At 35.5% G+C, this 14722-nt stretch overlaps 1 protein-coding gene across 2 annotated transcripts in view; it reads left to right on the top strand.

Moving 5' to 3' along the window:
• BCKDHB (branched chain keto acid dehydrogenase E1 subunit beta) overlaps positions 1–14722 on the top strand; it is a 112712-nt gene that overhangs the window by 34699 nt on the left and 63291 nt on the right. For both annotated transcript variants that reach the window (NM_204657.2, XM_046938414.1), the window contains exon 8: positions 1719–1829. In NM_204657.2, coding sequence (NP_989988.2) covers positions 1719–1829 — 111 coding nt within the window. The remainder of the gene's footprint in view (positions 1–1718; positions 1830–14722) is intronic.

Here is a 14722-nt window from a genome sequence, read left to right as displayed (position 1 = left end):
ATGCATGCTCCATTTGAATGAAATCTTAATATTCATCAGGCTCCCCAAAACTGAAATGATAAATGAAGATATTATACTTTAAAGATCACTTAAGTATTGGCTGTAAAGCTGTCGAAAGCAATTAAAATAATATCCTACAGTCATCCAGAGTGGACTTGGGGTGACATCCTTTCAAAGAACTGTGCTTTAGGGCTTGCAAAATGTAAGCTGAGTGTTGAGACAGGCAATTGTTTTGATGAACAGCCCTAATGTGGATTTAGGATCTGACTTAACCATGGGTGTGGCTGTGTAATACAGAATGGGGGACTGTTACATAGAACTTCTCCCTCTTTCAGGATTTCTTGGCAAAAGTATGCGCATGTACATCACATGGAGGATGTGCACTGTGTTGCCTTATACAACAACTGTTGAGCGCATCTCTGTGTAGAGATAGAGATACATACTTAGCATGTAAGCAGAAAATACAGCGTGTTTTGTATCAGACTTCTGCAAGTGAGTCTGTGTTGTGAGTATTTGCAGGCTGTGTGCATAAAATTGGACCTTGATGGCTGTGTACAGTGGAACCAACAAATCCAGTTTATTTTCAGCAGGCGGAGTGATCAGACATACCGAGTGGTTACTTCATGTGGTTTTTGTATGCTAAGTAGTTGCTTGGCAGCTGCTGCCCTAGGGAGGTTACCTGATGTGTGCTTTCCTGAGTTATACTAATGAAGGGCAGTAATGGCTTTTAGTTCCAATCCAGTTGCACTCAGTGCTTTATGGTCATTAATTAATCCTTGCCCCTTGTGAACTAGGCAAATATTTTCACTTACGCCTCATAGAAATGGCAAAAACATCCTTCCCATGTGTCACACTGAAAACTCTCAAACCACTGCAGCTGCTGATGCGTTAGATATTTAAACAAAAACAGTGCAAGCTATTTCTTTTTACTGTTACAGTACTTGTATTGTGATTTATCTTTTAAACAGTCCTCTGATGTTTAGCTGTTCTTATTTGTGTAATACAGATTCATGTTAAATCCTTCATCATCTTGTTTCAGCATAGATTTTTGCTCTGCGTGGTATTGACTACTGCCCTTTGATCCCTGGCAGTTAACGCCATCTCACTGTGTCCATATTAAGTGCTGTTGTTTCCCTGACTGAGGTGACCTCATCAAAACTTCTTGGTGGGGGTGGTCCTTGCCTTCCATCCCCTGAGCTGTGCCTAGCAGTTGCTTAAGGGAAGTCAGGTACCTCAGTCCAAACCTGCGTTATGAAACATTCCAGCCCTCTGACAATGAGGACTACACCAGAATTTACTGACAGCATCATGTCAGGACATTCTGTATTAAAATGCATCGCTGATATTTGGATCTTGGTTTAAATACGGTCTTGAGAAAAATCTTATCCTAGAACCTAAACTGACTGGAATAATAAAACATTGTGGCCTGATACTGCTCAGTGAAGGATACTTTTCTAGCAAGTAACAGTTTTGTTTTCAGTGATCCTTCACTGAAATTTGTTTTTCCTTTCTTGAAGTAATGCTGAAATGCAAAGAATAATGTAAGGAGTAAATTAGAAGAACAAAGTGAGTAATAAATATGTATTAAGTTACTAAATAAAACATTTTCTGTTAAAAAAGCAGGTAATGTTAAATCATTGTATGTATTCAGTATGAGTAATTTAGGACATCTTAAACAGAAATGAAATTTTACTTGTAGTAATACATTGCCTTTTCAGGTACATGTGATCAAAGAGGTTGCAGTGATGGCTCAGGAAAAGCTAGGGGTGTCCTGTGAAGTTATTGATCTGAGGACCATCTTACCCTGGGATACAGAGACTATTTGCAAGGTAAGGAAATGATGTATGTTAATTAAAAAAAAAAAACAACAGAAAAAACCAAAAACCTATTGGTAAAAGCAATTTAAATACTAATGACTTTGTATTTTTTTTTTAACATCTAAATTTTTGTGTATTTAGACATGGAACTATATGTTGCTTCTTAAAAGTTTGCTTTTCAGTTGAAGTGTTTCCAGTGTTTGTTTCCAGTGTACTTCACATTACTTGGATGTGCTTTCTATCAGTAAAAAACAAAATGAGTTGTCATGATCAATAAGAAGAGAAACTTCTATGCACTATTTCAATTATTTCTAATAAATCCTTTACAAGCCCTTGTGGGTAAATTAAAATTAACCAAAATGTGAAGTGTTTTTTTTTCCTTTTTTAAAAGCTTGAGCTGTCATGTTGTGAAATAGAAGCATCTCTCTGAAAGAGCAGTTAAGTCTGTTTCATTGGATTGGATGTGAGCTGAAATGAAATCAGGAAAGAAATGTGGTTGTGCACAGGAAACACAGAGCTGTAGTTCTATAACAGTCTGCAAATCTGTGCTTCAGGAATAGATACTCTGTGAAGATCTTCAGCTTATTTTCCATCCTAATAATCTTTTCAAGTAATTGCTGCATAAATAAAAAAGATGGAAGAGATAAGCATTGCTTTAGATTTTTTTAACAAGTTTACTGTTAAGTAAGTGAGTTTTTTCTGGAAGGATAGTGCATATTGGCTGAGCAGGTCCTATATTATAACAAATGTCTAATAGTGAGTGTTTTTAGCATTGCTTTTATGTATGCAGACGGGCCTGTCTAGTGAGAGAAATGTTAAATTATCTCTTTATATCTATCATGTCTGCTTGTTCAGCTGGAAATAATCAGTAGTTTGTATTTGGTACTATGCCACACTGCATGTTTTAAACTTCATTTGTACCCTGTGCAGCTTTTAAGGGAGGTACTATCTAACATAAGCAGAAAGGTGGAAATGATAGCTGTAGCTGCTTGCTGTTGCCTCATTCCAAGAGAAACTCCTTACTGCAATTTGGTGATGCCAGAGAAAGTCCTCAGCTGCCCATGGGACTGCTTAAGTCCTGTTTGTGGGCTCACAGTATGTAACAAAATTGGTCTTGCTCCAGTCCAACCAATAATCAAATAATCAGTTGCTACAAGGCTGTCTTTTGTTCGAGTTTCGCTTACGTCAGCCTCTATAAATCTTAGGCACAGTTTTTGTTTTTCCTCACATTATGTATATGTTTGAAATATGTCTATAATCTTTTTCCTGTTGGATACTGAGGAAAAGGATGGTGTACGTGATAAGCTGTAACTTGGGTGCCATTCTGCTGTCCTGGCATGCAGAATCTTCTGCTGATGAGCAGTCTGTACTGGGGGCTTATCAGACTTTGTGTTTTGGTGTAAAACCACATCTCTGTTTTACTGCTGGGAGTGCTGTACTTTGTTCTCAGTACAGGTTGTTATTTCAGTCCTTGGTCTGCTGCTTACAGTTCCTATGCACTTACTTCCACTCGCATTTTGTTCATACAGCCCTTAACATTTCCATATTCTCCTGTCTAATATGTTTTAGTCTGCAGGTTTATTTTATTCCTATACATATCCAAGAAATGTTATGTTTTTTACTGAAATATTTTACTGGATTTTCCTATGGTGGGTCTTAGGGAATAAGCAGGAATGAAACACTTTACCTAACTGAAAAATGCATGCAGTTTTAAGACTGATTTGACAACTGTAGCATTGGAATGAGGATGGATGGACTGAGGTTGTTACTACTTCAGAGATGAGCAATAATGTATCAAAATTTTCATTGGAAATATAACTGCTTTGTATACTTTCCATATAAAAAACTGAAAGTAACATTACCAAAGTAATTATTTGTTGAAACTTTGAGTGGCTATACTTTGCAACTGCCACCAGAGGCCTCTTTTTAGCCAAGTTGAGCAGCTGCTTATACTTTACACTGCTCCTCTGAGCGTGTTTATAACCATATGGCTCTGAGTGAAACATAAATACAACATGGATAAGTATGAGGAAACATAAATAAGAATTTAAGCCACATTTTACTGATATTTTCTTTGCATTTTCAAGGTTCTGATGTTATATTTAATTTTGAAATAGGTTACCATTTGTCATCTGCATGAGGAGGAGATGAGGGTATTGAAATCTGAGATAGTGACAATAGCTCATAGAGTTCATCGAGAAAGATATCTCCCGAGGGTCATTCATCTCTGCTATTTCAGCAGCCTATAATGGGATGAAATAGTGTCCTCTAGAAATGTCTTGGGTTTAAAAAATAAAAAATAAAAGATCAAGGGAGCCTCGATTAAGTGTAAAGTCAGGAAGGATATATCCTACCTTCATTATTCATCTGAGAGATGATACCCACTGCTGACAGAAGGGAATCGGGTATTTGGCCGGATTAAAATGATCTCCTTGCTAAGATAAAGAATCTGTGTGCAAGTGTATAGATACAATTTCTTCATAAGGCTTCATTGCTGTTTAACTTGGGAAAGATTCTTGAGAAATAATAGGTGCTTCTTTACATAAAGCCAATGGATAGAGTTCCTAGCTCCTGAAAACTGATGTGGCTTGTTCCAAGATTCCATAGCATTCTCGAGGAATAACATTCTTTCTCTGGATCAAGAGAAATAATTGATTTTTACATGTTGGCAGCTTAAAAGAGATGCAGGAAATACTTTCTCCATTGCTTTTCACAGGAAGGCAAACAGGTAAAACAAAGTCAAACTGCATAAAATGCAGTATGTCCCATAGCTGTCTGTATTTTATCAGGATTTGTCATTTTGAACAAATTTCAAACAGCTGAAATTATGACTTCTGTGGCTCTGTTGTGTGAGGTGTTCAATGCCATGAAAGGCTGATGTGATGTCTTTTCTAAACTTCACATCTAAGTGCTCATTAGAAAACTAATTTCTGAAGTGATTATTTTTCTGAATGTTATGAATTTAGTTCCAGATAAACTTTTTCTTTTTTGGAAGATTCTGACTTTTCATTTTCCTTTGACAATGTTATTTCTTAATGTGTCACTTTTATTTTCTGGTTTGCAATTAGGTTTGAGCTAGCATGCTTGGATGACATGATCACATAAACACAGACTTAGCTTCTCAGAAAATTCAGATCGCAGTGGAATTGTTACTAGTTGAATCTGCCAGATAAATCTGTATGCCCTTGCACCCTTTTAATGAAGAATAATGTACTGAAAATGAAGACGAGAAGGACCTGTTCTTTTTAATGTTCTCCTTACATGAATGATCACATTCTTTTTGCTTTCTTTCTTACTGCACTGTGTGTTCCCTGTGCTTATTCTAACATCAGAGTCCTACTTGTGTGTCTTTAACTTGTGTATGAAGGAGCTGGGGTCAGCAGTGATCTCTCCCCTTTATACGTTCAACTGGAAATGCAAACTCGTGAAGTCAGTGTGCTTCTCAGCACATGCTGCTGATAACCACAGCTCTGCCTTGACTCTGCTCTGCTGACTCCCCAGCTGTTGCATGATATGTAGGTTTCCAGGCTCAGTGCAGCCATAACGAAGAGGCTGGTTGCTCTACAGATCGGTAATGCTTTCCTACTGCTTGAATGAGCAGCTGCCTTATTATTATTGGAAGAGCAATCTGCCATGAAGGGTGCTGTTCCAGAAACCAAAGCATGAAACGTATATGAAATATCTATAAAATGTCTATGAAATGATTCTTTACAACCTACAAAACTGTTTAAAGATAATTTGCTTCCTTGCAGAAATTGTACTTTCAGACTTTTTTTTTCTTCATTATGCTTAACAGATCTGCTTTGAAGCTTTGGAGTGATTAGACTGCGTGGATTTCTGTCTCTGAACTGCTGGATGGTGTGGTATTGATTAAAGAGGCAATGGCACACCTCCCAGTGCTTCACTGGTCACACTCAGGGTAAAATTCTGTGGTTGTAGTGTTGTTTTTTAGTAGTGGAATGCCTGTGTTACTGGAAGTGGGAAATCTAGCTCAGGCTTAAGTACTCCTAAGGGACTGTAGGAGTTTCTATATTTTATTCACCTCGTATTGAACCAAGAATGTTATTTAAACTTTAAATAGATTAGAACTAAATTGTTCAGTAAATCTCACTTTTGGAAGTGCACATTTTTAACTGCACTTTTTTGTACTTATGTATTATTTAGGAGGCAAGTATTTCTTCTGCATAGCAATACATGAAGATTTGCATTTATTTCCAAATTAGTCATATCCTAATGGTCTCTGAACTGTTCCTACTGTAATGCGAGGAAATGCTGAGTTATTCCTTTATGACTTAGTAATGAAGGCACTGTGGACTGAACTGCATCTTAGAAGACCTGTGGTTATTGAGAGCTTGTGGAATAGCGATACAACTTTGTGCATTTTGCAGAAAAATAATGTTGTCTTTGCAGAAAATCCATTTATGGATTGACCGTATCAATGGATAGCAACTGTGACATTGATTTTCATAGGATAGTATTCTACAGAAAAGTGAAGGGCTTTATGCTATTCTGGGCACTTGGGGTTGCTTTGCTGTTCTATTGAAGAACTTTTGCAGGCCTCCCATCAGGTCAACATAAATGCTTAGCAGTCTGAAAAAAGCATCTTAAAGGTGGAAGGAGAAATTTGAGCAAAAGTGAAAGCAGCAGCAGTGGGAGCATATGGATAATCCAGCACCGTGGAGTGGATTAGAGGCAACCGTGAGCATGCTTTCCTTCAGGGGTACTTGTTGGGAGTGGTTTGCTGCAGTATGCATTGAAGCTTTCTCCTTGGTGTTCAGGTAGTGTTTTTGTCAGTTGCTGTCAGCAAAGTGATTGAATAATTAACAGTGGATTCCTGGTTCTTTTTATCTTACAGGCCCAGCAGATTTAATGATCTGCTGGTCTACTAGCTTGTTCTTTCCATTCCTTTATGTTTACTTCATCTAATTGGATTGTGAATAAAGGAAAATCAGGATCAGCAAGCTTGATCTTTTTTTTTTTTTTTTTTCCTGAGCTTCAGGCTCCAGGCACTGAACTGTACAATTGCAATGCAGGTATCCTGGGATCAAATTTATATTTCTTGGCCATCTGTTCTTGATGTTTTGCCATTTTACTTGTTGCTCCTTAGATTTCTTACTAAATGGATGCTCATACCTATAAAGCGTGATTAAACTTGTACTACTTACATGATGACAGTTGACTTTGTCATTGTTTCCATGAGAAATTTGTTTCTTTTGGTCGACTTGTACTTTGATTGAGAGCACGTTGTAGGCTGAGAGAAGCGGAACTCTGGAACCATGCCTTGAAGTAGTCATTTCTGAGTTATGAGAATACATAGAACCATTTATAAATGAATTATTCACATCTTTTGCTCTTCTGTATTTCAGGAAAGCTTAAAATGGAAATCTTGTAGTGATTGTTTCAAGCAAGTGCCTCAAAGCTGAGATATTTGTATAGCTCTTGTTTTCTTCTCCTTTCTCCCTTCCAATATAAAATTCGTATGTCTAATTTTCATATATGTATTGATAAATGGTACTAGAGGAGGAGTCAGATTATTTAAGAACCAACAAAAACACTAACCATACCACCCCCTTGAATAAATAGAGAAAAGGGTAGAAGCATGTTGTTTCTGTTAACATTGAACGTTGTGTTGATAATATGGTCCATGGCTTGCTTGTGAAACCTTTTCACTTTTGCCCACATTCCATATTACAAGCTTCAAATTTAAGGGGACTTAGCAAGTAAATGAGTAATGATGCTTAGTCTATAGTTAGAAGGTATTTTATAGCTCCAGTGTGTATGTGTGTTTTTTTTTTTTTTTCCATAGATGCTGATTGAATTCTAATGGATGTTGGGATTAAGTTCCACAATAGTAATCACATATGAATCATTCTTCCATGGAGATAATTATTACTTCTCTACAGTATTGCCTTCCTTTAAATGTCTGCAGCTATTTATCCTGTTATTATCACTTAGTTGAGCCAGCTACTTTTCCTAAACTATTTTTTGAGGATTCAGATATTACAGATTCTTACTGTTTGTGCATTATTAAACGTAAAGCTAAACTATCTGGGCTAAAGTATTTCTGCAGTACTTCTGGAACTTTTAAGGTAATTTGATGATTCAGTCTGCTTTTTACAGAATTACTGTGTAATAGCACAATGCATTATTTAGCTTACTGTAAGTATTTTTCTTTTGACAGTGAATATTGATTAGCTTTCTGTGGAGGCAATCAGCACTGATCATAATTGTACTAGATAGACTGCAGAGATTTCCAAATGTAAATATCTTTGATTTTATAATAAGATCTTTGTTAACTGTTAGGGTTTACTAAAGCTCTTAGAGCTCTAGCTGGTAGGATGACAGGCTAAACTCTGGTTGGATAGATGGTATTGATTAAACTTAGTTGTCCTTATGCTGTTAGTTTCCACTACTGCTAATGTTGGGCTGAAGAATCCTTTTTTCCTTCTCTACTGCCTTTGTTTTGAGCTGAAGAGCCTGTATTTTTGGACTGCTTTTAATTTTGGTGTGCTATTCAACATCACCCACCAAAATCAAAGGATTTCTTCTAAATAAATTCAGTGTATTTTATGGTGACTTCTTCTACTAAGTCACTACTACAAATACTATTAAAATATTCCAGCTCTCATAACTGAAGGTGTATTTTCATGAACATTTAAAGCTGTTGGAAGTTACCTTGTCTGTAGTAGAAAAAAAACCAAACACAACAGTTCAGATCTCCATAAAACGCTCATTTAATGCACTTGTCATATGCCTTCAAGAAGAACTAAAAATCCTTGGTAGTACTAAAATCCTTGGAGTCTTTTGTAACCTTTTTGAGCTTACTTAACTATTTCCCTGCAAAACTCGTAAGCTGAATTTATGCATCAAATCCTAAATGCTTGACTACCAAACTTTCTCATTATGATAGAAAACAATTGTTGCCCAGCGTACTTGCCTGTATCAAATTGTCTTGTTATGGATCTTTGGAAGACTGGAAGGCTCCGACACGCTGCAAGAATTTAATATGTTAATAAGTTCTTTTTTTGCATCTTTTATGTAGATGTGATTTGCTTCTCATTGCATGTAACTTACATTGTCCTCAAATATGGTATTAAGTATTATTTCACTTAATATGATGGTATGGAACAGAAATTACCTGGGTTATGGTGTATACTTTGCTTTGCCTGTGAATTTATGAAAACAAACAAAAGAAGTTACTGGCTGGTCATGAACAATGTTGTAAAATGTTTGTGGATTATAATCACTGTGTGTTTATGCAGTGGTTTAATGAATGGAAAAGGTGGGCCTGGAAATCTTTTCTTCTTCTCTTAAACAATTGTGACTGAATTTTTTTTTCTAGCTCATTGTTCTTGGAATGCAGTCTTTTGATACTTAAACCTGTTGCTACTAGCATAAATTTAATTACATTAAACTGATGTCTATGTTTCAGAAATGTAGAATTGCACTAAAGAAATGGTTTAGTGGGCATTTCAGTAGCTACAGTAAGGAGAATATTTAACAGGAATTTTCATATATAGTAGCACATTTAACAACACACCAATCAACTTGCTCCCTTTTTACTTGGAATATTTTGCCTGTGTGACAGTGTAGCATTGATAGGTGTCATTGCTATACAGCATGTTGATCTGTAATTCAGCTGTTATACAGTAATCCTTATTGCTTTTTAAAAGCAGGTGATGTGCAGGGATTTCATTTATTTGGCCTAAACTCATCAAGAGAAAAGAGTGCCAGCATTACAAAATAGGTGCAATGATGCCATTTTCAGACTTTGTGATTCAGTCTATTTTTTTTTCCACTTGAACCATATGTGAGGTACTCAATTGTTGGAACAATATACTGTCTAAATAATAGTCATGTCACTTAGACCAGCAATGCAGCATGACATGAGTCAGAACAATACTTTGGTTGAGATCTTCTGGCTTAAAAGTTGCTGTTTACAGAAGATGCTCATCAAACTTTCCAGATGAGAAAAACAGGAAGTGGCAATTTATAACCAGTACAAATCGAGTATAAGTAAGTTACAGTTATAAATTGATTACAGTATAAATAATGCTGTTTGCATTATGATTTCTACATCCAACAACAACAAAAGAAAAAAACACAACTATTTTTAGTAAAATTTATGTGATCTGCAAATGACAGAATTATAAAACCACTCTTTTTACGTGTGGTCAAAGATTACCACAGAGTACCAATCTATACTGTATTATTATCTCCGACGTTTGTGGTGCACTTACTGACATGTTACCTATACTCTGAAGTTCCCCACAGTGCTGTGTTTGGAAGATTTACAGAAAAAGGGCCTATAAGTGACTTTATTGCAAATTTGTAGTCACTTTGAATTGAAAGAGTAAGTGACTTTCTGTTTCCCATTTGCCAATAAGCTGGTTCATTATTTTAGCACTGAAAGCCGAAGTTTGGGATATTAATTTTTTCAATTCATTTTTAAAAAAGATTCCTCTTAGAAATTTCAATTTCTTTAATAAATAGTAATAAATTTAGAAGGTGCAGTTCTTGTCTGCTCCTCCCTGCAGGGAAAATAGAGGTAGAGTCAAGAAGTTTAGTAAATAAATGATCAGTTGGGCAGTCCTGACTTTTAACTTTCTTTTTGTTAGTGTTGAATTGTCTGCAATGTGATGGCAACAAATGTTGGTCTTTAAGAAGCCCGTGGAAACAATTAATTTCTAGTTACCAACTTCAGTGTTTTGTTGACATTAGAGAAATCTTCTATCATACTTTGTATCTATTTATTTATTTTCCTTATATCCTTAATGATGTTTTAAATAGGGATTGTCTAGAGGAAGATGTGATTGTAGGTCTTAGACGTACTATTGGCAGTTTGTGTTCTTATGGTCTTATAGTTTTATTTTTTTATAAAAGAAAACAAATCTCTCAGAGGACTATATCTAGTGTGAATCGTCCTTTCTACTGAAAGAATGTAATCTTAGAATCATTGAGTGGTTTCAGTTGAAAGGAACCTTAAAGATCAAAATATATATTACAGTTGTCAGTGTGTACGTTGAAGGGGGTACACAAGTCCAGATTTAAAATGGATACCGCTTTTTTGTAGTTAAACTTTAAAGATCTTGTTTGCTTTACCTAATTACATTTGTCTGCACTACTGAAATGTTGAAATTTAGAGATTTTATCAGGGCAATTATTTGGTAACTGAAATTTAATTCAGAAAAGTAATTGCAATGATAATATATGGAATCTTTTTCATTTCAAACACCGACTTATTTTCATGTTGTAATTTACTTATTACATAAGATAAATTTATCTGTATGGTCTATTTTTGTTTGTTTGATCACTGTTACTTGTTTAAAAATATTGTATCTTTGCTTTCCTTAAAGTGTCAGTGTTAAGTAGTTTACTGACCTGTATTTTTAATGCACTATAATAAAACACCAAGAAATATTTTTTTCTGTGAGGCAGAAGTGAAGACTCACATTTCCCCTCCCTCCTGTATTCTTTATTACTTTCATCTTTATTTCATTATTACCTAAATTAATGTCGGAAGCAACGGGATTGAGCAAACTGGTTACTCAGCAAAGCACTGAGTGTGAAAATTGCTGATGTGGGGAAGTGTTGAAGCTTTCACAATATGCATTCTATAAATGAAGAAAACACTTTCAACAATCTAAATTTGTATATGTTGAGAGACTCAAAGCTTTTATAAATTCGTGTTGTTAGAAATGAATGGATATAGAGGAGGGGGGATGGATCAGTCAAGTGCCTTAGCCACAAGTCCTTATGCTACAGACTAAGTATACTTGGCAAGTCATTTAATTTCTTTGCACTGTGGTCTTACTTCTTATAAAATATTTATTAATCTGTCCTTTTTCTTGTTTGTCATTAATGCAAATGCAAGTTCCTACCTGTGTGCTTTAAGTAGCTGTTAAAGATTTAGATCTTTAAAACTTTTTCAAGGCACTACAATATAACCACTTAGTGCCTCAAACCTCTGTTATTTTTCTGAATGCTGCATGCGAGCTGTTTAGTATCTACTTTACTGATTCCCCCATGAAAAAAATAAGTGACAACAAAGGATAAGCAGCTGTATCTAAAATTGATGTTTTATACAGAGACTATACCTGAGAAATATAGAAACTTGTGATATGCTTGCACATCAAGAGCTTTCTGCAAAATCAGAGCTTCAAAGAACAAAGATGTTGTTATTGAGCAGTAGTTTAATGAGCTTCTCTGAAAGGGATTTTGGAACATTTGTGCCATCTTTAAGAAAGTCTTTGCTTATCGACAATGTAAGAAAATGCAAGCATTTGGAGCAGGAATATGGAGAGAACATCTACAGTGCTGCTAATTATTACTCTCCAAGAATGAATCCTGCTTGCTTGGAAGTGTGTAACTAAAAGGGTCTTGGTGAAGTTTAATGCATGCCTTATGGTGTGCCACTGTTTGTAGCAGTGAACTATGACATAGCAGTCTATATCATTTCGTTCGGTTGACAAGTTTGATAGTTGTTTCTTTCATTGACATTTACACAACTTGTCGGTATTCCGAGGGTTCTTGTGCTCAATGTTTTCTCTCTGGTCCTTGCACAAACAGAGGATGAGTGTGAGGAGTTCTCTGCAGGCATTGCTGATTACAGTGATGCAGAATTGATTTCTGTCTTGGCATGTATATTATTCAAGAGCACATCAGGAAATCAAAGCTTCAGTCAATAAGAGCTCATTTGTGCTTGTACGGGTTCTTAAGCCAAGCTCTTGGTTTTCTGTTTGAACCTTATCTATCACATAAGGTAAACGCTGCCTTAGTGAGTTGGGAGAAAACTCTTGGTGTGACAGCCTGAGATTATCACACTTAAGAGTTTAAATAAACACTGTCTCAGATACGTTAATAATATGCAGTAAGAAGAAATAAGGGAACAAATACTCCATAATTTGACAATATTCTAAACTCTGAAGTGAATTTACAAGCTTTGATTAGTTATTCTATCATTGCAAAGATGACAGCTGTCTTCTAGTTTGATAAATACGTAAAGGTTTCAACAAGCCTTCTGGGCTCTTGCTCTAAGTAATAATGCTAATATCTGTGTATTGTGGTGAATTTTGTTGTGAGAAACCAGAGTTGGTTCTTTGAGGAGTTATACACTCATTTATAAAATAATACTTTGTAATTTGTTAATGCTGCAGACTCATTTTGATGCTATGGTGATCTGTACAATGGAAAAATGTATAACAGGCTGTTTTTCCTGTTGTCACTTGCATGAATTTTATGCTTATCAGGAGAAGGTGTTTATAATGAATGTCTTGGTCTATAGGTAGGCTTCATAGTTGCTGATGTTGTTTTACCTTTCTTGAAAGTGTTGTGGCTGCTGTCACTCCTCTAGGAGAGAAAGATAAAATCCAAACTACTGGATTTAGCAAGACACATTAAGAAGATCAATCTAAAGCTATTGTAGTAGAAGCATCAGAGTTGTTTTCAAATAGAAATCAACTGTTGTTTTGCATTTCATGTTTTGTTAATGGAAATTTGAATAGAAAAGTTGCAAGCGTATTACTGAACAATAATCACATGTTAATTAAAAACAAACATGTTGTAGAATTGTTCAATAAAATGGAGCTTGGAAAAAAAAAGTCAGAGAATTCTGAGATATTTCATGGGCTTTGGATTTGGCCTTACCATCTTTTCTCTTTCCATGCAATGCCATGAAGGTATAGAAATGAATTTACTTTTTTACTTTGGATAACAGCATTTATCATAAAGAATGAAAATGAGTTATTGCATAAGTAATGAAAACTGTTTTCTTACAGAGTTATGTTCCATATTTCCTACCCTCCATCATTCCATATTCCTCATTTACCTCAGTAGATTGTCTTTCTAAATGGCTGTCTAGACAAAAAGTAGTATTGAAAACAATTTGGTGCTTATTGGTTGTTGGAAGAGCTCTGGGAAAGATAATGCTAAGAGCATCTTTTATTTTAGTATACTAAATTAGAAGGGCTACTTATCTCCTTTACCCAGAGAGATTGAATTTTACCAAACTTGCAGGAACTTTAAGGCTTTATCCTTAATCTCTATGACTTGCATTTGGCTGCAATGTGGTTATCAGGAGACTGACAAATAGACAGAAGAAAATCAAACCAGCTCACAGAACCATCATTTCCTTGGCTAAAAGGCTGAAAATGAATATAACTGTACCTTGAAAATGACTATTCATTTTTCCATTAGTTGAACTAGGAGAGAGTTTGTGACTGATAAAGAATGAAGACTGAAGAAATGAGGGTTGCTTAGACAGCTTTGATTAAGAGGGCACAGTGAACAGAAAAGATAACAGGAGAAAAAAGAACACTGAAAGAACAAAAAGGGAAAAGGAGTGAGTTGTTGCTTTACAAAAATAAATTTAAAGAGGAGGTAATACAGAAAAAAAAAGCATTCAGAAGAATATTATCAACAGTAATAGTGATTTTTAAAAACAGTTTTGCAAGATACTTGGCACAACATTCTTAGTGTATCACATCCATTAGACTTCTGCTATTACTCACTTTTGAAAGAGGTCAAAGATGGTGCAGGTGGCATTTTCAGACATCTACTTGTCATCTTGGTCTACTAACATTTTTTGTATATTATTTAGTGATTGTTTAGCTCAGATTTTTCCATTTTATTACCTCATGCTTTCCCTGTAGTCCATATTAGTAATTCAGATGCTAAGTCCAATGATTCTTAGCTGTGAGTGGGTTTAGCAGCTGCCGTGAAACAGATTGGTCTGTCTTGTGATGAGTTGTGTGAATTTATGTGAATCAGAACTGGGTTAAGTTCAGGAACTGAGATGAGGCAGATGCTGGAGCTCCTGCTTCCTCATGGAATTTTACATTTTTAGAATTGTAGTGTAGCTTTCCAGAATGGTCGTTCACATTGTAAAATGCACTAGATTTCAGACT

Source organism: Gallus gallus, chromosome 3 (assembly GCF_016699485.2).
Source record: "Gallus gallus isolate bGalGal1 chromosome 3, bGalGal1.mat.broiler.GRCg7b, whole genome shotgun sequence".
NCBI lineage: Eukaryota > Metazoa > Chordata > Aves > Galliformes > Phasianidae > Gallus > Gallus gallus.
Note: the sequence above shows the minus strand (reverse complement) of the source record. Positions and strands in the feature narration are given on the sequence as shown.